The sequence below is a fragment of the Sebastes umbrosus genome, chromosome 17 (genome assembly GCF_015220745.1).
Source record: "Sebastes umbrosus isolate fSebUmb1 chromosome 17, fSebUmb1.pri, whole genome shotgun sequence".
NCBI classification, from domain to species: domain Eukaryota; kingdom Metazoa; phylum Chordata; class Actinopteri; order Perciformes; family Sebastidae; genus Sebastes; species Sebastes umbrosus.
This window is the reverse complement of record NC_051285.1, coordinates 10,079,689-10,104,602: the sequence shown is the minus strand read 5'-3', so window position 1 is coordinate 10,104,602 and position 24,914 is coordinate 10,079,689. Positions and strand designations below refer to the sequence as shown.

The window sequence follows — 24,914 nt, the reverse complement described above, 5'->3', positions numbered from 1 at the left end:
AATAGCATGTACAGTGTATAGTACATTACATACAATGTGATTTATCACAATAGATTTATAATACAATAAAAGACATATGCATTAGGAGCAGAGGGAACATTATAGTCACATCTTCTAACCAATACAGGCTGAATTGATAAACGGTGTGAAGACACACAAAAAAGCCAGGTCACGGACATCACTACAGGATGAAGCCATGGGATAAACTTGCCTCTCTGCGTCTGATACAGCGGCATCTTATAAACACAAGATAATAACACAGACTACACAACTGGACCTGCGTTTTTATGACATTCAGAAACGTCTGCAGGACTTAACTCGTCAGCAGTCTGCGGAGGTAATCGGTAAAGTGAGAAACATGGGTCATTTTTCATTTTATAGACTGAATGGTGCCACCCAGCATGAAAAATATAGGGAGAGATGTAATGACATTACATTATTGTCAATGGATGATTACCAGGAATACATTGAAGGGAGAGAAAAACATTTGTTTGTAAGATGTAACATATGATACATTCACAGTAAATGTTGACAGAAAGCACATTCTATTGTACTGCCCTTTGAGATACCGTACATTTTATTCGTGCATTGAGTGCAACAGAAGTATAATGGTACATTTGCTGTGAGCCAACTGATTGTCAAGAAGCCACAACAGCCATGCAAAAATGTCTCAGTGGCGTTCATTTATAACAAAGTAAAGAAAACGGTGGCCTACACTTAACATGTCATGCATATTGGATGATACTAACCAGAATATACATTACAGTAACAAGTATTTAGCAACTGTAAACATATCCAAGTAGGTTATCCAGGATAGATAATACATTTTGATTACTGGTGAAATGATAGTTCAGGTTTCGTCAGCCTCTCTTTGTGCAATTTGAAGGTATTGAAAGGTGAGTTTAGTTTAATATCTGGATGTCTATGGGATCAGTTAGCTGTGTTTCTCACCGTAACATGCATCCTTTAGTTCTAACGACACAATATGGGTGAAACACACCAACGGGTATACCTTTAAACTGACCCTCCATCTTTGGAGATGTTTAACCTTTAAGCAGCACCTTCTGATTCTTTAGACTTCCAGTGGCTCAGCCAAGAGATTCATCTTAAACACACAGAGACATAAATATTGCATCTACAGTATGAGCTTGTGTGTGACTCAGAGCGAGCATGAAAATGCTAAATTCCTCTGAAAGTGAGCAATCCTGCTCTGAGTGTGTCTAATCCCTTCTGATTACATCACTGCACATATGTTATAATGGATGACATCACTAAATGGCCGCAGCAGTCAGAGAGACAGAACGCTTCGGCGACTTGAGTGTGATTTTTATGAATGAACGGGTGACATTCAGGTTTGCCCTGCTGGTTGGCTGAAGAGAGGAGCAGAGACAATCTCAACGTACAGTATGATTCACCACAACAAAGTGTTAGGGAGGGGGCGGTGATGTCATTGGTGGTGGTGGTGGTGGTGGTGGTGGTGGGGGAGTCATCTGTGAGTCAGAGAGGAAAAAGAAGAGGAGGCGGAGGAGGAAGAGGATAAGGAAGAAAGGTGGGTAAAAAAAAAAGGAGCACATGGGGAGGTGGGGTACCTGCTGTGTGTGACCCATGGTAACAGGCGATGCTGGCCTGTGGATGACTCACCACTGCTTTACCAACCTCACACACACACACACACACACACGCACACACACACACACACACACGATACACACAATACACAGGGATGCTCACGCCATTCGCCGTGACACACATACATGTAAAAATGACATCATAGCGTGTTCTGTGGCATAAGAAGACTTCCGCCTCAACGTAAACACACGTCGACAACAGAGACGTTCACACAAGCACATAGACGCACACATATACGCACACGCATACGTACACGCATACGCCACATGAAGTGCAAGGGAGAGGAGGGGAGGGTCAGGATGACTCACACATCAACGATAACACCCCTCCCCATGCTCCCAATCACACGCACGCGCGCACACACACACACACACACACACACTCACACACACAGAAGAAGACAGACTTATCATTTGGATGAAACCCACATCCTCCCCACATCCTGGGGAACCTCCCATCTGAAACTCAGACTGACTGCAGTTTGTTTAAGGTGATGGGAATTCTCTGGCAGGATATATATATATACATGTATGTATTTTTTAATCATGCTTTTTATTGTTTCCTTAAAAGAAATGACTACAACAAATTAAACCATAACAATTAAAGAAATATATACATATAATACCCGATAGTAGTAAATTGAAAAACAAAGTATTCAAAAACAAGGGAGGAGAAAATCTTTTAGTAATAATTATAAAAATGAAATAATAATGATAATAAAATAGCAAATACTAATACAAATAGAATAACTTATAATTATTAAATAAAATGCAAATTAGAATAGATTAAAAAAATTTAAAAATGAAAATACATAAAATGATGATAATAAATAAAAAAATACAAATGCAAATTATAAAATTAAAAATTAAATTAAAATTAAAATAAATTAAAGATATTTAAGTGCATAAAATGATAATAATAAAATACAAAAATACAAATAAATACAAAAGATATAATAAAAAATAAAACAAAATCTAATAATATGACAACATTTAAATACAAATAATAGTAATAAATATAAATATAAATATATATAAATGAATAAAATAAATTCATATGGCAGGATATTCTGACTTTAAAATAAATAAGGAAAAGGTCAAAATGTGCTAAAAAGCGCTAATCTGTTAATATCAATTTACTTTGGTGGAATTTTGACATCTTGATATAATTTCAGTACAAGTGAAAGCTTGGTAAAGATGATTTTCAGTAGTTGTGTTTTTTTTTTTTTTCTTCTAGTATATCTCAGACCACATTTCCCAGAAACCCCCTCCTGTTAACAGAATCTTTTTAAAGCCAAACGTTTTATCTATCTTTGTCTTACCGAGGAGGATAAACATGTTACAAGTGATTTTTCCACTCGTTCCACCGTCTGCCTTTCTGAGAAAACTGACAGCTTCAGCTCCATTTGTACTGAACAGTGCCCTCTGGAACTCCTATAAGCACTACACACTGGTGCTGTATACTATTGTGCTGTTTATTGCTAACATGGACTATGTCTGTAATTTGTTTTTTTGTTGTGTATGTTCTGTTTTTGTTCCCACGCTGCAGATCAATTTCCCTTTGATAATAGAATCAATCAATCGATCAACACCTGACTTGTGGTAAAGCAATCCTAGCACACATCTGATCCAAGGTCACATAACATGAAATGTTCTTATTATTCATTGATTTTAAAGTGCAAATTGGTGTCTCTAATTTGATGTGTCCCATCGTGTGTGGGAGGGATTTTTTTAACCTTCATATAGCAGTAGTAGTTTCACTCCTGGCAGCTGCTCAATATGGCCATTATTGTGCTGTTGAGCAACTTTAGTGGAGCTATTTAAATGTAAAGTGTCCTGCTCTCAATCCCACCAGTGGTAGTTTTAGTAGTGATCATACAACACGGATCTGCACTGACTTATTTATGATGCAGATTTTCTGAAGAGACAGTCAACCTCGGCCATTATTCACCACACTCTTAATTAAAGGAATAGTTTGACATTCTGCCAAATATGTTTAATCACTTTCTTACCGAAAGATAAAGGAACAGCGTGTAGCATTTCAGGGTATAATCACTTGAAACTAAGAATCGTTGTGTTTTCGTTAGCTTAGAATGAGCACTTCATATCTACATAAGGAGCGGGTCCTCTTCACGGTGTCCGCCATGTTGCTTCGTCATGTTTCTACAGTAACCCGGAATGGACAAACCAAACACTGGCTCTAGAGAGAGCCTTTCATGTTTTTATGTTACCTGAAGGCCACCGTAGTTCTCCGACACGCTTGTGAAACTGCGATAACACGATCCGCAGAGTGCAAAACCGTGGTACCGTCAGCCGCCGTAAGGATGGCCTCTGAGCGAGGAGAATGGTGTTACCACGGTTTTGCATTCGGCGGCTCACGTTAACACAGTCTTGATCGGAGGGGTACTCAGTTGGTTGCAATCTGCAACTACATGCCGCACCAACTCCTCAAACTGTCCCTTTAATTGATTGGTATCCATCTTCTCATTTAACTGTCATCAAAAAAGCAAACAAGAGTATTCCCCAAAAATGTCGAACTGTTCCTTTAAGCTTGAACTTTATGTTTCTTATCAAAATGTATCTTTCTGTATCACTAAAAGCTTTTCGTTTATTCATGGACGGCATTTTGACATGTCATAGTAGGAAAATCACAGGTGTAAATAATCAAATTAATGATGGCTGCTTCAGTTTCCTGCTCACTGTCATGGCCACTGGGACACTTGAATAGACCAAAGCCATCGTTAATATTATTAATAACACCTGTGCTTTTCATTCAATAAGTCAAAATGTCTGTTGTGGAAAAAGGCATATTCTCAAATAGTATCTGAATTTGTCATTACATCCAAGTCTCACAAGCAGGTTTCACTTATTAGATTCTGCAGTCAATTCAGGTAAATTACACAAATATTGCACACCTGAAAAAGTGCATATTTATTTTCCGCAGATTAAAGGGGAAAAGAGTTTTAACCAAGCCTGCAGTGTGGTATCTACCTGTTGAAATAGCCATAAAACAACATAGCCTCTGAACAAACATGAGTAGCGTTTATAGGAAAGTCGTCCCTATATTCCTTTATCAGTTATTGTAAATTCAAATTGTTTGCATGAAAAAAGTCTGTTTAACAGACTCAAGAAAAGTAAAGCATGTCTCTTTGGAAAGATGGCTCACTCCCAGGCTCTCTGTAAATCCAAAAGTCTCCTCTTATCTTCTGATAGCTAAAACACGCAAGCAGTGCAGGCACTTGGCTAGAACACATAATTCCCATCAATTACTCGGAGAAATACTTCCGTCTCTGTAAATCGAGGGCAGCTGACAAGACACAGACAGCTCTTGGCACAATGGAGTTATTTTATGAATGACATCTGGATAAGGAGAACACCTGGACTGGGTGACCCTGCTGGAGCGGAGGAGGGATGACGTTACGGAGGGATTCAAGTGGACTGAATCTGTGTAAGATGTGGATGATAAGGAATTTTGTTGTTTGTGTGCTTTGCCAGGATTTACAGCTGAAACACTGTCAGCGATTAAACCCGTCCGCACCTGGCAAAATGAAGTTTGTTTGTCCAAGGTCATCTGGTGACGTGGTGGTTCAGTGGACCGGCGTCGATGGTCTGGAGCATGACCTCTGCCCTATTTGTCTTTTTCTCTCTTCCTAGCTTTATTTGTGCTGAGTAAAATCTTAGAAATTAACCAAAAATATAATATTCTGTATATGTAAAATACTCAATTAACTCTCAAAAGCTGAGGCAGTTTAAAGTTCACATTTTCAGCCCCAGAGCTACTGAACATCTGTAATTTCAGACCAACAGCTGTTTCTGTTTTCCCAGAGTGCACAGTGCAAAAGAAGAAATGACTTCAGGAAATCAGATTTTCAGTGCATGTCAGAGTTATACAACAGAGAAAATCTATAGTTTATAGGGAGGAGAAACATTTGCTAAAAACATTTAACAGCTGCCTTTCAGTGTGCAGTCAAATTTAGAGCTTCCTGTCATCAAATCACACTTAGGACTCTTCTAGAAAAAGTATGCACCGCATGGCATGAGTTTACAATTAATATCAACCATAGACTGGATGTATGCAAGCATGAAAAATCTGGTTTGTTTAACTTCTATGTTCTGTTCTTGGGGGGATACTTTAATCACATGCTGTAAAATAATCATTTTCAGTCACATTTCCCCCCTCTGTGCCCTGTGAAAGATGACCTGATGGAGCTAAATGTCACGTCAACTGAGCACCACTAGAGTCCAATATGCACCCAGAATGATGTGACACTATGTGACGGTAAAAGTTTCCAGTGAAACCAAACACTGTTTCAGTTTCAGTTGGTGTGACATGTCTTCCAGGTGGGGTGACCTTCACTTCCTGTTCCAACTGCAAGGAAAAACACTGCTGACATGTATAATTAGCCGCCACCAGTAAATCATCTCGATTCCTGCACACACACACACACACACACACACACGTGTCTCCTGTGTGTTAAATTTAGCATGGCTAAAAGTACGTCTCATGTCAGTAACTGATCATCGTGGTCAGCTCAGCTTCCTCTCTGAGGACAGTTGGATCTCCACCTCTCTGAAGCCTCCACCCACCGGCCACATTTAGGTCCAGTAAGGTCATCTGGGTGAGGTTCAGTTCATTTATCGTCCACTGACTGAATATAATTTCTTAAACTTCTTGATATAGGTCTCTAATTATTTTGGAGACAAAACACATTTGAAAATCACAAATGATCCTGAGAGGGAATAAAGCTTCTTCTTGGTGAATCTTGTGATTCTTCTGAAATGATTTGCTGTAAACTTTTCCTACAGTCAAGACACCTGAGCTTCCACTTAAAGGTGCATTGTGTAGGATTTTAGTAGCATCTAGTGATGTGGTTGCATATTGCAACCAAATGAGTACCCCTCCTCTCACTCCTCCCCTTTCCAAAACTGCGGTAACGTGAGGCGCCGAGTGCAAATCCGTGGTAACGCTGTTCGGTACCACGGTTTTGCACTTTGCGGCTCACGCTACAGCAGTTTCACAAGCGTGTCGGAGAACTACGGTGGCCTTAAGGTAACGTAAAAACGCAAAAGGCTCTCTCTCTCTTTCCATTCTGGGCTACTGTAGAAACATGGTGGACTCCGTGAAGAGGACCCGCTCCCTATGTAGATGAGAAGTGCTCCTTCTAAGCTAACAAAAACACAAAGATTTTTTAGATTCAGATGATTATACACTTAAGAAAACATAGTTATAAATATTATATTCCATTTATGCTAATAGATCCTCTGAAATGTTACACACTGTTCCTTTAAACAGCCCAGGTAGCAACAGCATGGAATAACTGGACTGAAATGTTTGTATGTACAGTAAATGTTGAATAAAATCTAGCGGTGACAGAAATAGCTCCTCCTTTTAGGTAATATCAATAAGCTTATCTTTAAACAGTTCTCTGATGTCTGTCTATATAATTATATTTTCATGTGGTTGGGGCTAGGTGCGGCTGTAGCTATATATAGGCGGGAGTGGTCGTCCTTTAACCGTAAGGTCGGCGGTTTGATCCCCGGTTCCTACTTGTCAAAGTGTCCTTGGGCGAGACACTAAAAACCCCAATTTGCTCCCTGGGCGGTTCACAGCAGCCCACTGCATCCTAAAGATGGGTTAAGTGCAGAGGTCAAATTTCATGTATGCACTTGAATGTATGTTACGTTTAAAAAGTTGGAGGTGGCATCCTGTAACCTGAATAACTAGCACAACTAAAACGTCTGTTACATCATGTGATATTTTTTTTTTTTTTACTGGAAGCTTAATATTACTATTTATTAATAAATATCTGAACACCAAAATGGATTTTTCCAGTTTAATTCCAAACATTTTCCAAGCCAGATATTTAAAATTCTTCTAAAAAATAATCGTTCCACGTCCACTAGGATGAGGGTAAACATAAAATGAATGACTCTTTTAGTATTTCATTGTTACGTCAAAGAAGAAAAAAAATCTCTGCTCTGTATTAATATATTACTTGTTCTTCACAGGGCAGGGTTTCCAAATCACATCTGGCAATATCATAATTTTTTCCTCATTGGAAACCAATCATTGGATGCCAGTGACTAAGATAGGGCGTCAGAATCATTTATTTAACGGTTGAATTGCACATATCAGCTTATTCCATCCCCATCACTGTGTCTTTGAGTAGGGCAGCGACATCCCTGCAGCTTTACCTCTTTGCTGACATATATATGTTATATATATATAAGGAATCAACACTCCTGATTACAGCTAGTGTAAGCATTTCTAAATAAATTAGGAAAAAATGCTCTAGGGGAAACCCAGCCCCTGATCTTCTATACATCCTCAACTTTATCAGCCCCTGAACCCAAAAAGCAAATGTTTTTCAATCTTGTATTACCTGAATTATACACTATTTCACAAGGGACAAAAGAATTGGTCAGAAGGGTTAAAAGCACATTAAACTGGTACTTGAAATATATTATTTCACACTGCGTAAATCAATGCATAACCCCCAAAAAACCCACTGACTCCTGGGCTGAGAGCCATCCCTCTATACATATGACTTCATCTGATATAACACAAACAAGACCGCCCCCTGGTGGCTAAACAGGAGGACAGTTCATGCTGCTGCTACCAACAGACAGTAAAACAGTAAATAAGGCATTCATTTTATACATCACACACTTCATAATTGCAAAATAGCACTTGACAGTTCACCACTAACAACTGGAGGGTTTTACAGATTTTCTCAGCATTCACTATTTTACACCAAGAGGGGACAATAGATGTATCGTCCAAATCATGTCAAGCACATGGGGGGAAATGTTCTTTTCTCCCTTTTTTGATTGGATAAAGCCAGATAGTATGTTTCACCGAATGTGGGGGAGGGGTGGGGGGAGTGATGGAAAATGATGGATTGTGAGCTCAGTATATGAAGAGGACTCGGGTGCGGGGCAGGGTGGAGAAGGTGTCAGCCATCTTGCGGATTCTGGCGTAGTTGATGAATCCTCGAAGGAAGAGCAAAAAGCCTGAGGAGCGAAAAAAAAAAAAAAAGGGGACAGTGAGACACAACTGGAAGGGATGGTGATAATTCACTACGAGAGTGACCAATAACGTACACAGTCACTTAACTAATTGTAAATATCACCCTTTAAATATCGTGCTGTATCTATTCTGTAACATATGACAGCTCAACACTGCTGCAATGGAGCTCCAAAGAGCAGAAATGTGTCACACAAGCAGGACCAAACATTTGATTCCCTATTTGAATGATTTAAATTCAGAGGTTGACTACTTACCCAACACCAGGAACACCCACCACAGCCAGTACTGTCCATCAAAGTAACCAGGGAAGTATGTGGAGAACTAGAAACCCAACACAAACGACAGAAATGACTGGTTAGAATAAATACGGCCTGCACTGGTTACACTCAAATGAGCCTGCATTTAAAAAAGTGAATGAAGAAAGCAGCGCACTTCTCAAGTGATCTTAGAGGAAGTAGTGCAGCGCCAACAAGCCAACCACTACAGAAACAGCATAAAAATAGAGTGGTGGGGCTTTTGAGTTGTTTGTGCGTACATAAAACCACCTTTTATGTGTTTGTATGTGTGCTGTGTGATGTGTGTGTGTGTGTGTGGGGGCTCCTTGTCGTACCCTGACTATGAGGATCCATTTGATGAGGGAAAGCCCAAAGCCTGAGATGGCCCCGTAGCGACCGGCTGCTGAGGTGGTCAGACAGAAAGACAGGAAGAAACCAATCCAGTTGAACAGGAATGCCACTGGACAAAAGATGGAGGGAAAACAGAGTGTTAGACATGTCATCAGATTTAAAAAAAAAATAAATAAAAAATGTGAAAAGACAGGAAATTCATGATTTGTATCTTGAATAAGAGAAGATGTCACTTCTAAGCAGAGAAGAGAAGAGCTGAAGATGTAAGACGATTAAGACAATTCTGCACCGAGTGACAGAAGGATTCATGTTTTGTTTTTGTAATGATTATGTACTGAGGTGGGTCACACAGATACTGATATTGAAAAGATGCCACTTTTTAATATAGTAGACTGTTGTAGTTTTTTTAAAGCACTTTCTAAATAAAAAAAAATGGAGTTCAGAATTATCTGACTGCTTGAGTTAATTGATGATAAAGCAGCCATGTGAGATAATTTCGAAAACTGAGGATGAGATACATCGAGATGCATCAAGAATTGTTGACAGGTGAATCGTAATCGAATTGCATCGTATCGTGAGGCCAGTGAAGATTCACACCTCTAATGGGTGGGGATAAAAAGAGACAAACAGAGACGAGCAGGTAACTAACTGAAAAAAGTGAGCATGAAGATGCCGTCATTTCCTATCCTCAGCTGATCGGCGTCTTCAAAGTCGTCTCTGGTCACAAAGTCTTCATCCTGTGATAGAATAAGCGACAAGAGCAAAACAAAAAGAAAGAAAAAAGTTATTTTAGCACTGAAACTATTTCACCACATGCCAGGCAGTAGCAGAGCTTTTGGGGGGCTTCACTTTACTTTACTTATTTTAAACTATTTCCAGTCTACAAAATCAATTAATTTGATAAAGTGTGTTTTATTTTTAACCAATTCACAATGCTGTATTTAAAATTCTACAACAAAGAGTAAATACAACACGAACAAACCAACAGACCAATGGAACCACCACAACACAGCAAGCCCATTTAATTACTATCATTGTCACTTTATCTAAAAGGCCTGGAGTTGGTTAAAGTCAATGTGGGACATCAGGAGAAACAGTAGGTGTTGTATAACTATCAACTAAGCATTCTAAATACACAGACATACAAGAAGGGTGGGGAACTGGCTGAATACATAAACACTGTGGTTACATCTACGTTTGCACACAACAAATACACTTCCTCTCATCAAACACTCTTCTCCCACTCCTCCCAGTTACCTCCAGTGAACTGCGAATTACATCGTCAAAAGTCTCCAGGCGTTCCCTGTTCTGAGGCTGCTGCTGAGCGCAAGGCAGTGTGTGGCAGAGAAACACAACACCAGCAGATCAAACAGGGTGGCCCCCACACGCAAAGCATCACAGTGACCACTAGAGGTCACAGATGAGCTGTCTGTTTTCACTTGATAGATATTATTAACAGAAACAGTTGTGTTTTTTTAAAGGCACATTGGGTATAATTTCTGATGGATAAGACAGAGAGACTCAGAGATGGCTTTTATGTATAAAGCCTGAACAAAGGAGGTTAGATTACTGGTGTCCTTTTCAAACATTAAAATGCAAGTTAAAGGCATCCTGCAGAAGATGAGGAGTGCTTTGCCCTTTGTAAATCAAAAGGACAACTACACAATAACTGGAAAGGAAAATGTTCCCACACACAAATGTTTTGGCTTCAATAGGGATGTCACGATTACCAGAAATTTAGTAGTTGATACCAATATCAGTGAAATTCCACAATTCTCGATACCAATTCGATACCACGGTCAAAAACAAAACAATAAATCCATGTACTTTCACATACTACAGTCCTTTATTACAGTTTGCATACTGTTTTTTGCAAATTTGTTATTAATGAATGCTGATGAATGTTATTTTTTATTATAAATTATTTTAAATGTATACGTTTTAATTTTCTTTGTTTTAAATTGTCATGTTTGTTTTATGTCTGCAACCGTATAACTGTGCTGCTTTCTATCTTGGCCAGGACACTCTAGGAAAAGAGATTTTTAATCTCAATGAGATTTATTAAAGGTTAAATAAATAAATTATTTCTGATGATCCACCTCAAATTTCTTGCCAAAACAAAATTGACACATGATAATGATATAATTTACCTTCGCCCAATACTATACAATAATAATAATAATACAGTTTTTCTGAATAGAGCTTGAACGCATCATAATGTAACTCAATGAAACCTCTGTACGTTAACTGTTAGCTCTGGACTGTGCTATCTACATCGACTTGTTACCAAAGTATCGGTTCTTGTGACATCCCTAGTCTTTATAAAACAACATGGATATTTCCCTGAGCAATCACGCCATTAACGCTTTGGAAAACGTGTCTAATATTAAAAAGACTATATTAACAAAAAAAATATATAACTCAATTTTAAAAAGGTGCTATCAGTAGTGAAAGGTTTTTTGTAACATGTAGTTGAAGTCATGGAAAAACTACAACATCAGAAAACTTGTGTCTTCTTCTAAAACACCCACAGCTTTTTGCAAATTCTCAGCAAATTTCAACCTTACCCCGGTGAGATAACTAATACAGATAAATCTTGAGGCTGCGTATCATAACATGTTTTGTACCACTCAAAAAATTATCTTCTGTGGGTGACTTCTAAGGCTCCATCTTCACATCAAAGAAGATGTAGTTAAACACCTGCACAAACATGTAATGCCAACCCTGCATCAGTACAGAAAATGTTTAAGTCTGAAGCTCCCTCAGCGTTTCAAATGCTAACCCGATATTTACTCAGATTTTTGAAGAACAAATCCAGGTGCAAAGTGCAAAGAGGTTTAGTTCAGGGGCCTGGGAGGTTGACGCATTAACAACAGAAAAAAAGGCTATCACATGTGAGCACTTGTGAGACATGGAGCGTTGTCATTATGTACAGAAAGTATTACAGAATGTCCTTTAATATGAGTGATGTTTTTCTTCATTTTTATAAATCTCCTACAGTTCAAACCAGCAACAAATGTTGTCAGCAGTATAGTGTAGGAAAGACAAAGAGATTCAATCAGATATGTGAAGATCTGAAGACAAAACAAAAAAAAAAGAACTTTCCATTGCAGGGTGATAAACACTTCCTGCCCTGCAGACAACACAGATAGCGTTTGAGCACAAGCTACAGTGTGTGTGTGTGTGTGTGTGTATGTATATATACACATAGTGAATGTAACCACAGGCAAAAATGTAAAAACAAGTGCGACACTCACTCTTCCAGTTACGAGAGGAGCAGTAGTCTCAGCCTTGGTTCTTTCTGCTTCGTCATAGGAAGGTAGCGTAGTCGCGACGTTGTATGATGGAGGCTTGGGGAAAGCCCCGTCTTCCTTGTAGTCAAAGTAGGCTGAAGAAGAAGAAACAGCACAGTTTCAAACACAACGGCAGAAGTTTTACTAATACATATTTCATATTGGCAGACAGCTGACAGGTGTCTGCATCACACATACACCGATTTCCCAGTTACCATTTTTTTTTACTTTATTTATCTGCTTTTATTGTCTTGTAAAGCACTTTGTAACTGTTTTGAGAAGTGCTATATAAATAAATGTATTATTATTATTATTATTTTTAGATTACAATATGCTTATGCAAACAAGCCAAATCTAAGATATGATTTTCCTCATTGAGTACATGTTTGACTGGCCCTATAGTGGTGATATAACTGGGTTAACGTATGGTTAATAAAACACCCTGCTGTTCGGTAAGATGGTTAAACATGTATGTCAACTATTATAGGTAACTATAAGAGGCCTTCTGAAAGCAACCACGTCAATTTCAGGATCCTCATTCTCCCAGTTAAACTTTTATTTATATCATGTCTATCATCTTTATAGTTTTGAATCAAGACCTTCAGTATTTGGATCAAAGAGCTTTTGAAAAATAAAATTTGCCAAATTTAGAAGACTACAACCAGAGTCAGATAAGTATTTAATCAACATTTAGGTATATATATATATAAGTATCAAATCAGACTCCGTGTCAGCAGATAGATACCCACTGCAAATTACCCTCAGTCGCAGGGAAACATCTGGATGAGTCATTGTCTTACCAGCATTGTCCACTGTGATGCTGCTGTATGGGGGTGGGGCGTCAGCTGCTACCTGTGGACTCTCTTCTGGGTCCTCCTCATTGGGCAGCTGTGGGAGGGGGAAAAACCACATCCTGGTTTATTTAAGGCTACAATACATATGTGTCAGCAGCACTGTCTGCGCTCCGTTTCAAAATGATGCTTTTAGGTAAAGAGGCTTCACATTTCCTGTGTAGTGATAAATTATTACCTCAACACCCTGGCCTACTTACAATAACTTTTTCCAGCACATATGGACATTATAAAGGAGAAGGAAATGAGCACCAACCACGTGTTTCTCATTTCTCTTATTAAAAGTAGGACACACTAACCGACCAGACTCAGCTACTCCTTACTCCTGATTCAGCTAAACAAGGATTTAAAACCAAGCCCATTTGATGAATTAACACCAGTGTCAGTTTCCAGGAAAGACCCCTGAAGTGGTGGTGAATACCAAGTAGTAAGTCTGCAACACTGGGTTAGCAGTAGGGGTGTACGAAAATATTGAAAATATAAAATATCGCAATATTATGTTCTGTGACACTGTATCGATTCTCAAAAAGACTGTATCGATTTTGAATCAATAGTTTACATGCAAAGATGAACTCATTCAACACTTTATTTCATTTGTAAAGAGAAGCGCCATCTCAGTGTATGTGCCCTCTCAAAGTAGTACTACGATGCTGGATTAAACAGCGACTGTAATAAATGCAAATGCAGATCCCACTGTTCTGATTGCATAAAAAGTTGGGTTTTTTTTTAAACTCAGATTGCATGCATATCAGGATACATATCGTATCGCCAGATTCTTGCCAATACACAGCCCTAGTTAGCAGAGGTATAAGGTTAACACCTTTGTTTTCCCTCTGGTGTTGGTGTTATGTTAGAGCTCCCATAGTTTCCTATCATTTCCTAGAAAGGAACTCAAATCCCACCATAAATTTGTAGGATAACATTACAAGGGAAATGGGGACAGTGGTAACACAACACGAACCACTATCCCCACTTAAAAGAGACGCACAACAACTTTAAAGAGAATCAAAACTTCTAAAAAGTGACGCAAAACAATTAAGAGACTACAAAGTAATTACAGTAAATACATAGTGTGTATATATATATATATATACACACACACACAGTAACATTTATCTACAAAAATATAAAGTAAACATAAAGTGATGAAAAGACTAAAACTCTGTAGTTTTTTCTGCATTAAAAACAGAAAAAGTAAAAAAAATTTACAGCACTAAAAATGTACACCACTACTAATGGCAACTGGTACATTTCCAAATAACTAATTCCAATTAATTAACTCCAATTAGCTTAACCCAATGAGTCTTTTAGTCAGTAAGACCACCTGAACATGAAAAAATATGAACTTTGTCTACAAGCGTGCTTCAACATATATGGAGGATTAATAATATCCTTCATCCAGTCCTACATGGTAGCCTGAATGTCAGAATTTTTTTATTTTATTTTATTTTGTTTATGTAGTACAGTTTTATTATTATTTATATGTGTATGTATACATACGTACAGTGGATGGGTAAATATAGGTGTGTGTAGGTATATGTACTCCTTTCCAATCTATTTACTATTATTAATGTTATTTCTTTTATCCATCTATTTATTTAATTTTTGTTTTACCTTCTCTGGGATTATTCAATGTAATTCCATGTGTACCACATTATCTCCATCACTACAAAGAGGAACATGGGGGGTTAGGAAATAAGGGTCTAGGATAACACTGTTTCAAACATGTAAAACACTGATTTCTTTATAGTTGTACTGCTTCATTGTACTTTTTGTGCCAATAAAAAAAATGTTAATATACATGTTGCAATTATTTCAAGGAAATTCCTCTGGAAAATGATTATAAACTCAACACACCAAACTCAACTAACTCTGTACACAAAGTAGGCTACAGAATAAAATAGTCCACACTACCTCACTGAGGCACATTTCTCGTGAAAACCACAGGAAATAACTGGTTTTCTATTAGAGCAGTCTGCACATTAATGATCACTGTCATCAAACCACACGCGCAGAATTATAATAAGCACTGTCTGCCCTGACAACCAACACGTTGCTAAGCAGGTTAAGTTAGATGACCAGTGAACACACCTACTTCCTGTAACGTTACTCTAGGTCAGGTGTTTACATCCAGACATTAACATTATAACATAACACTGTCGAGAAGCGTTAAATGAAGTTACACCCTCAATACTAACTAGCTAGAATACAGTTATATAGTACTGACATCAACAAGACAGGAGACAAAGGTTCACATCCACGTAGCGTTAGCTTTAAGCTAACAAGGAAACGTTAAGATAGCGACGCAAATAACGAAATTAATCCCAACAAAAGTAACCGAATTAACGACATCCTTTAATAGGAAACACTTTAGGTAAATGTGACACCACTGACACAACCTGAGGAGAGTGTGAGCTTCGTGTCTCAGTGCTAACTGTTGACGTCAACGTGTGATGCTAAATCGTGTTATCTTGTATTAGTATCATCCTACCTGCTGATATCTGCCGCTCGGTTCCGCCATCCCGGTCTGAATCAACAACAGAAGAGAGGAGACACCCAACGAAGATTATATAACAGTACAAACTGTACGTTAAAGTCAAGCCTCGCCACAATGAAGACCTGTTTCCTCCCTTTGACTGCTCAGTGCTCTGAGACACGACCGTCAAGCTACAGCATGGTGAGCATAACACGTGTCACTTCCGGTTAGCTTTTTTTATTATATTTACTATAAACAGTATATATATTGAGTTATTTTTTGTGAAATACTAGGTAGCCTCCTTTAGCACTAATGTGATTACTCAGTCAATCTTGCTTATGAAGAATCATTGTCATTTTTGTTAAAAAAAAGGGGACATTTCCGGTGGTTTTATTTTGAAAATCCAGACAGTTTGTTCTTCGTTCTTGCTTATTATTGCCTGTGCCTATTGACGTCATTGGCCACAACAAACTCTCTACCGCCCCCACCTGGAACAAAAGTAAAACAACCATGAATGTTATTTATTTATTATTATTATTATTTTTTATTTAACCTTTATTTGGTTTTGTTTGTTAGGATGATATAAAACGTGTTTTGAAATGTTTTATTTGCAATCATGAGTTTAATATACCTCTTGATGATGAATTTGTGTGTGGCAGACCACAAAACTGTCCATAATGCTAAAATATGTGCTGCATGTTTGCAGCTTGAGTAACTTAAAGTGCAAAGGTTTTTTTAATGTAAGAAAACTATATTTCTTAATTTGTTTGAACAAACGTTATTAATATTTTTGGGGAATCATTTATGAATGAATTAGTTGTTAATTATCCAACATAGACTAATCTAATCGGCCAACTCATAAATACGAGTTGTTGCAAATTAAAGCACAAAAAAGGGACAAAGTTACCATTAATTGATGGGAGAAAAATACATTATCAATATTATCAATTAATACATAAAATAAAATACATAAAATATATATATCTTTTAATTAATTTAGAGAATGTTTTATTAGCAATAATAGACAGCTGAATTTAAAAGTCCAGTTGTATATCTCAAATGAAATAGGGAACAATGAAACGCTCTCCATGATTTAATTTGTATTATTTTTTTTATTTAACCTTTATTTAACCAGGTTAGTCCCATTGAGATTAAAAACCTCTTTTCAAAGGGAGATCTGGCCAAGACGGTCAGCAGCAAGAACACAACGCTGCAGACACATTGACACAAATAGAGATAAAATACACTTCACGAACACTAAAAGCACTAACCTTTTGCATTAAAAGAGAACTATCAAAAGACTAATGGGGGGGACAAAAAGGAACTGGCCTATTTCAGAATAATGTATAAGCTATTATAGTAGTATCAATAGTAGCTTTTAGCTTATTTATTTTATTTAATTTGTATAATTTTATTGTTATTTTATTAATCTAGTTTTTACTTCACACTGTTTTACTGTTGTTATAGATTTTAATTCTATCTTATTACATTTTTATAATTTTATTGTCTCCCGTGCATTGGTCTCAAATGGTCTCATTATTAAATTGTTGAATTGTTTTTGTCTTTTCTGTTGTTTTCACGGATCACACTTGTTCTGTCTTACTTAGGGCTTGTCAGTAGTCTGTGAAGCACTTTGAACTGCACTAACCTGTCTGAAAGGTGCTTGTATTATTATAATGTATATTATAGTAGTAATAGTAGTAGTAGAATTGTATTCATTGTACGTTGTATTAATCAGAATCAAAAAGTATGAATTTGCCTCTGAGTTGTTTTGGAGTAGAAGTATAAAGTAGCAGAAAATGGAAGTACTCAAATACATCGAAATTGTATTACAGTACTTGAGAAAATGTACTCGTACATTTTTAAGAATAACTCATGACCATCAGTAATTAGCACGACTTATATACATCTCACTTAATATACTGTTTAACACACAGAATAGGCATCATTGGGCAATAAAAACAAAAAGAAATGCAACTGGGTATTGTAAGGTTTTATTGTATCTTTATCTAAAATAAAAAGACAACAACAATACCTGTGACACCTTGTATGCAAGCTCAAGTGTTGGAGAACCTCAGATTGATTTCTAGTCAAGTTACTGGGTGGGTTTCCGGTACTTAAGGAGCACAGGGTACGTGGTGCCTATGTGCTTTTGGTTGTAGTGGTGGCAAACAATCTCCACGTCGTAGAAACTGAACTGGACTTTGACGCGCTCGTTAGGCGAGGTCAGGAAACAGAGAGTGTAGAGGGCAAACTCGAACTCAGGACTGACGCCGATGAAGATGCTGCCCTTGGGCTTTATACCGTCCTTCCAGCTGAACTGTAGGGCCAGGATGTGTTTGTTCGGGTCGGGCTGTGAGAGGATGAGAGAGAGGAAAGGAAATGGCAGGTGATGAAAGAGAGGAGAAGAGGATGGTGAGGGATGGAGAAACATGTAGGACTGTTTGACAAAAGCAGCCGTGGGCTCAGTAAAATTATAGGCAAACTTTTGACTTACTACCTCATTATTTTGACTTTTTTTCTCATAATTTTGACTTTTTATCTCATAATTTTGACTTTCTATCTCATAATTTTGAGTTTCTTTCTTAAGTCAGTTGACTTCATAAGTCAAAATCTTTGAGTAATCTCAGATTGTTGACTTTTTATCTCATAATTTTGACTTTCTATCTCATAATGTTGACATTATATCTCATGATATTGACTTTCTACCTCATAATTTTTACTTTCTATCTCATAATGTTGACTTCATAAGTCGAAATCTATGAGTTATCTCATAATTTTGATGTACTATCTAAAAATTTTGACTTTTTATCTCATAATTTTGACTTTCTATCTCATAATGTTGACATTTTATCTCGTGATTTTGACTTTCTACCTCATAATTTTGACTTTCTCTCTCATAATGTTGACATTTTATCTCATAATATTGACTTTCTACCTCATAATTTTGACTTTTTATCTCATAATTTTAACTTTCTATCTCACAATGTTGACTTTTTACCTCATAATTTTGACTTACTATCTCATAATTCTAACTCACTAGTTTCATAATTTGGATTTGGTAAATCCAAATTATGGTTTACCATTAGCATTTTTAAGTTTATCATCCACAAACTTCCATCTATTTCATTTTCCTGGTGGAAATGTGCTTCCATATAGACATATCTTGAAGAGATACACACAGTTTTAGGAAATATTGCCCTATTGGTCAGCTCAGCCATTAGCTGATCATAATATGGAACATAGTGCTGTCCCTTGGGTCCAGTGCTCCATGCGAATGCTTGGACACTGCAGAGGAGATTGGTGAAAAATAGGCAAATTATACTACTATACTACAGGAGACTCCTTTCCGTGTTGAAACAGAAAATGGGCTGATATCCTGAAAAGTGCTCAGTGATTTGCATCAGGCTTCAGGTTAGAAAGACAAAATCCAGAGAGTTGAGCAGAAGGTGAGAGAGAGAACGTGATCATAGCAGCATGTGAGGTTTCTCATCAGTGTGCAAGAACGATGATGAGAGCAAGACTGCAAAGAGTGCAAGTCAACTCTGGGAAGTATAGGAGATGAGAAAAGACGGGAGACTTGTCAGATATATTATGAATATGTGACGGGGAAATACAGATACAGATACAGTGGTGCTGAAAATATATTCTTGCCCCATTGGGGTCCATCTTGGTTCAAACAAGAGACACATAATAACATCGTACCTGGGGTGAATTTGCATTTACGCTGTAACCTTTGTAATCAATGTGTCCCAGCTTCTCTTGTAGGTAGAGCTGGATCCAGTTGTGAAAGCCGATGACAGTCCGCCCTCCTCTGGTCTCTCCAACAAACACGTGTTCAAATCCGGAGGAGTCTGGCCTGGTGGGAGACAGACAGACACATTTTGTTGTCAAGCTGATGTACTGTAGCCTTTCCACTCCATATTGTCAGTCATTTTGTATCTTTCTCGCTTGTTACATGCAGAAAAACATTTTTTAGTCATGTGCCATTTGGACAAAATGTGGTGTTTAGTGGCTGTTTCCTTTCTGAACATGCAGCAAATGAGCATTTTCAGTAGTTCTACTTGATGCTGACTGGATGTGCACAGAGCCAGTTTCTCAGAGTGAGACGGTTTTACCATCACAGTGCCAGATTCCACTGGTGAAGTTATAAATGATTTAGGTGCTGTGCCAGATTCCACCCACTTGCTGGATCCTCTCCTTGCGTAAAGTTCAAACCAGATCCTGTACAGCTGCTCCTTGAATTGTGTATCGTCCTTTGGAGAGAGCTGCTTCTCTACCAGGTATTTATGAGCTAACTGCAAAACAAACAAGAATTCACTATTAAAAGGTTGTCATTTTACATTTTTAGCTAGCGATGTGGCTCAAGGGATGGCAGCATAAGTATGTCAGCTTTGTCATTGAGAGAATGTTATCATGCTAATTACATGGTACGTTAAAGGTCCCATATTGTAAAAAGTGAGATCTTCAGGTTTTTATAATAAGTGCTATATGAATACTGTTAAACTATCAAAACACTCAATATACGGAGAAATACACACAGCCCGTATTGAGAAATCGCGCGTTTGAAACAAGCCGTTAGGACTTCTGTCCATTTGTGATGTCACAAATATACAATATTTAGACCATTACACTGTTTTAAATGTAAACATTCTAAATGTGCCCCAGTTTATTTCCTGTTGCAGTGTATGTAAATAACATCAGCTGACATGGACCCTAGCTGTTTCCTAGGAATGCAATTCCATTGCAATTCCGTTGAAATGTGGTAAAACTGAGCATTTCAGACAGAGGGTGAATACAGGTATATTCAGGCAGACAGTACGAGGAAAATAATGTGTTTTTTGAACATTAAAGCATGTAAACATGTTCTAGTAGAAACGTAAAATACAAGTATGAACCTGAAAATGAGCACAATATGGGACCTTTAAACATTATACCCGCTAAACACCAGCATGTTAGCTTTGTTATTGAAAGCATGTTAGCATGCTTACATGGGCATTTAGCTTACAGCAAAGCTGTGTCAGTACAACCTCACAGAGTCACTAGCATGTCTGTAGACTTTTAGTATATAAGTAATAATTTAATAATAATTCAATCATTGTGAGAGTCACGTTAAATCTATTATGTGACAACTTCGAATTAGATCTTATTCATTCTTTAGTAGAAATGGGCCTTTTGAGGCACAGCAAAAGGAGGGAAATTATTTTCCAAACATCTCCGCGAGTACCTTCATAGTTGGAGACTTAATGATGGAGTCCAGGAATTTGTGGTTCTCTGCAATCTCCTCAGGGGTTACAATTTCTGGCTCGCCGGTGTCACTCACATAGTTATCCAACAGGGAGATAAAGGCTGTAGAAACAAACAAGATACTCTTCAAACTGTGATTTTGTTCAGTCTGAGACATGGATATGATGACAATCATGAAAGTTTACAGAAACCTCTAGCCACTGGTGGAAAGTAACTAAGTATTTTTACTCAAGTACTCTACTTAAGTTCAACTTTGAGGTATGTGTACTTCCATTTTATGCTACTTTATAATTTTATTCCACTACATTTCAGAGGGAAATATTGTGCTTGTTACTCCACTTACTTTTAATGGAGTTACTTATACATTGTGGTATTGGTACTTCTTCCACCACTGTAAGGTATAGACAGAAAAAGTCTCAAATCTGAGATCTTTGTGTCTATTTGGATGCATTTGGAATAAAAAATTGACCAGCTCTAGAAACCAGGTGAGGGATGGTGAAGCAGGTTGCTAGAGATTATGGACAAAATAACAAGGAGGGAGAAATCCTTCTTTTTTTCATTGGGACAGCTGCTGCAGACTGAACTCTGAATACAAGCTGTTACTTAATTCAACTCCCTATACAGCTCTGTGTGAGGGCAACATGATACACAACACAAATCTGTGAAAACATCACTAGACAAGAATTGCCGGAAGGAAGGAAGCGTGCTTCAGCAGTTATCACGCGGTGGAAGATTTGAAGAAGCCAGTGGTTGCAGAGGAGCATCTTTCTGCACCCAGCACAGTGAACTCTGCATGCTCTGTGGTTATGCAACATGCTCCACTGTTCGTCATAAGGAGATTATGAGTAGATGAAGAAGCTTTACTCTGAAGGGAGGCGATAAGGAGGATAGTATCAAACTGGCAAACGAGTGCAGTGGAATGTGTGAAGAGATCAATTCAAACATTTTTTGACAGAGCGGTTGTGTAAAAGAAGCAGCCTCATCCCACAGGAACAACTGAACATTAAGGCATGAAGAGAGATAATTCCCTTTTGACACTTACCTAAAAAAGTCTCCTTTTTGAAAATGTTCTCATCGACAAATGTAAACAGAGGATATCCTGCACCATCGTTGTTGTCGTTCATGGCCATGCTGTCTCCAGCTTTGCCCTGCAGCAGGAAGAGAACCACTCAAACTTTCAAATGTGCAAATACTTTCATAGATTAACACATCTACAGTCAAATTGTTCTGTTGTAGGGGTGTAAGAAATCAAGTATCTCAATATTATATTTTGTGATACTGTATAGATTCTCCAAAACACTGTTTTGATTTTGATATGCAAAGATTAACTCAGTCAATACTTTATTTAATTTACAAAGATATGTGCCTTTTCAAAGTAGTGCTGATGTTACAGGGACTAGGATGAATACAAATGCAGATCCCACTGTTCTGATCGCATAAAAAAGTAAACTTTTTTACTAAGATTTTATGCATATGATGGTGTGTTCTTTATACTTTGATGGTTTTCCTAAAATTAGACTTAAAAAATTGCAACATATCGCCTTGCTTACAGCATCGCAGTATATTGAATCGTAACCCCTGTGTCGCGATACGTATTGTATCGCCAGATTCTTGCCAATACACAGCCCTAATCTGTCGTCTCATGTAAATTTGCAGTTTAGATTAAGACCACAATTCCCACAATCCTCTTTGCTCCCTGTCACATGTTCTTTAACGCTCCAATAGAGTGCTCCAGGAATGACGTATTTTTGTAGGCCAACGAGGCCTATTGAAAGAGGCTGGGACACGGGTTTGAGCTCTGGGGTTTGACACATGCGCAGTGTAACTGCAGCGTTGCTATTGGCTCAATTTCGACGAGTGCAGATCAGATTTTTCTGCGCATGTGTTATACCCCAAAGATATGACGCGTTGATGTTGCGTGATATCTCCTCTTTACACCCTCCTTGAGGCCAACCAGAAAGTTAGCATCACCCTGGGTTCCCTCGACAAAAAGCCAATGGGATTTTTCCATTTGGTTTTGGATTATCGCAGAAAATAAACTCTGTGGAAAAGAAACGTTTATGATACTTACATGTTTTGTTCCGTAAGATAATCTTCACAAATGAACACCACTTTTATGATTTTTTGCAGCGTGAATGCAATAGCCAGAAGTAAAAAGCTAACGTTCGGCTATAAACGAAATACACCAAACCAACATGAGGCTCTTAAATTACAAACTGAGCAATTGTAGATGGGTTTAAGGTCCAGCTATAGGATGTCAGTACACATCAAACATGTAGAGCAACAACTAAATTGCACATAATAAGATGTTTTATAAGTCATAATTAAAGAAGGGAGCAGCCTTATGTCTGTATGCGTGGTGCACCTGCAGAGAGATCCTGTAGTCTGTTCCAGGTTTCAGTCTGTTGACGTCGTTGTCCCACAGCTCCTGCACCATGGCAGACAGCTCTCTGTCACTCTCAATCATGATGCGACCGCTCCGTTGTGTTCTTGGTCCCGCAGTGGATGAGCTGAGGATGGTCTGGTCTCAGTATACGTCTCTGACGGGAGAGGAAGGAAAAGTTAATATAGCTTGGTGTTAACAATGGTGGACAGTGACAAAAAACATTTTTTTGAGTGAGCGGAGGGGTACTCAGTCGGTTGCAATCTGCAACCACACCACTAGATGCCGCAAAGCCCTACAGACTGTACCTTTAAAATGTCTTGTAAGCGCATGCGGGCCGATCATCGTGTGCATGAGACAATAATAAAACTTTTGCTAAAGATGGCTTTTATACAGCCACCTGTTGGCACTGTATGGGACTATTCATGACGTGATAAAATAAAAGCCATGATAACAAAAACAGAGTAAAAAATGCTTCTGGAGTTGATTTAGCACATGCTTCTTAGATAAATAGATACATTGATAGATACATATAAAAGTAAAGTTTTATACATAATCAAAAAAAACAGTGAATCAAATTAATGTGTAGTCCATAGCATTGTAAAAACATAACAGCTTCCTGAGCCAGACAGAGTTTATCCATTCAACTCAACACCACCAGTGCATTCCACAAAAAAACATCCATGACACTGAGCTCCGAGATCTTCATCACCACCATCCTGAGCCCCATGCAGGCCGCATCCCATCAGCCACCACATCCAAAATCCACTGACCTTTTTCTTTGAGTGTCGCCCTGTTATTTTCTGGTTCAGCGAGGAGAAAACAACGAGGAGTGATTTGAGGTTTTTTAGGGAAGTTCCTCGGTGTCGGTCAGGTGCTGCTGGTTGTGGTTTCCTGTGTTGGTGAGAGCAGGTGTCTTTATGGGCATAGTAACAGTTCAGTCAGTCAGTCAGTGTGGAGAAAGACAGGCTGGGGCTGGAGGGGGGGCGTACAGAGGGGACATTTTAAAAAGGTTATCCCCCGTCAGCAACTCTAGCCAAAGGGATTACACCATGTTGTCGTCTCTTTTCAATCTCAGGCTACAACGTGGGCTCTTTGTTTCTTTAGTATTTCATTGTTGCTCTCTCTGTCACAGTATAACCTCTGCCATACAGGCTAAATGTGGGTCATGTTTCAGGTACCAAGGTGGTGTAAAGGATTACGTGGTTTGTTTGGTAATATTTCTGATTTTGAACATCATTCTAAATGATCTTAACCCTGAAGACTAAAGGTTTGGTCAAAATTTGGGAAAATTGAAATCTTTAACAATATCTAAAAAAGAGTAGTGACATTTCTGAACAAAATCTAATTTAAGAAAAAAACCCTATCAGGTTTAACATT

At 38.1% G+C, this 24,914-nt stretch overlaps 2 protein-coding genes across 3 annotated transcripts; both read right to left on the bottom strand.

Annotated features, from left to right (window-relative positions):
* Positions 1 to 7,448: 7,448 nt before the first annotated feature.
* LOC119475916 (NEDD4 family-interacting protein 1-like) lies at positions 7,449 to 16,102 on the bottom strand. Of its 2 annotated transcripts, XM_037749032.1 has the most exons (8): positions 15,920 to 16,102; positions 13,378 to 13,465; positions 12,542 to 12,672; positions 10,542 to 10,601; positions 9,934 to 10,021; positions 9,269 to 9,393; positions 8,913 to 8,979; positions 7,449 to 8,642 (listed from the first exon to the last, which is right to left on the bottom strand). In XM_037749032.1, exons 1-8 carry the CDS (start codon positions 15,947 to 15,949, stop codon positions 8,539 to 8,541), a joined length of 693 nt encoding a protein of 230 aa, XP_037604960.1. In that variant the 5' UTR covers positions 15,950 to 16,102; the 3' UTR covers positions 7,449 to 8,538. The 2 variants fall into 2 exon arrangements, with proteins under 2 accessions (XP_037604960.1, XP_037604961.1); XM_037749033.1 differs by lacking the exon at positions 10,542 to 10,601 and having other exon boundaries at positions 15,920 to 16,099.
* A 1,799-nt stretch (positions 16,103 to 17,901) lies between these two features.
* On the bottom strand, positions 17,902 to 24,717 carry endou2 (endonuclease, polyU-specific 2). The gene is made up of 7 exons (XM_037748913.1): positions 24,308 to 24,717; positions 23,517 to 23,691; positions 22,194 to 22,299; positions 21,132 to 21,253; positions 20,090 to 20,202; positions 19,610 to 19,763; positions 17,902 to 18,257 (listed from the first exon to the last, which is right to left on the bottom strand). Exons 2-7 carry the CDS (start codon positions 23,616 to 23,618, stop codon positions 18,000 to 18,002), a joined length of 855 nt encoding a protein of 284 aa, XP_037604841.1. The 5' UTR covers positions 23,619 to 23,691; positions 24,308 to 24,717; the 3' UTR covers positions 17,902 to 17,999.
* Between the last annotated feature and the right edge of the window lie 197 nt (positions 24,718 to 24,914).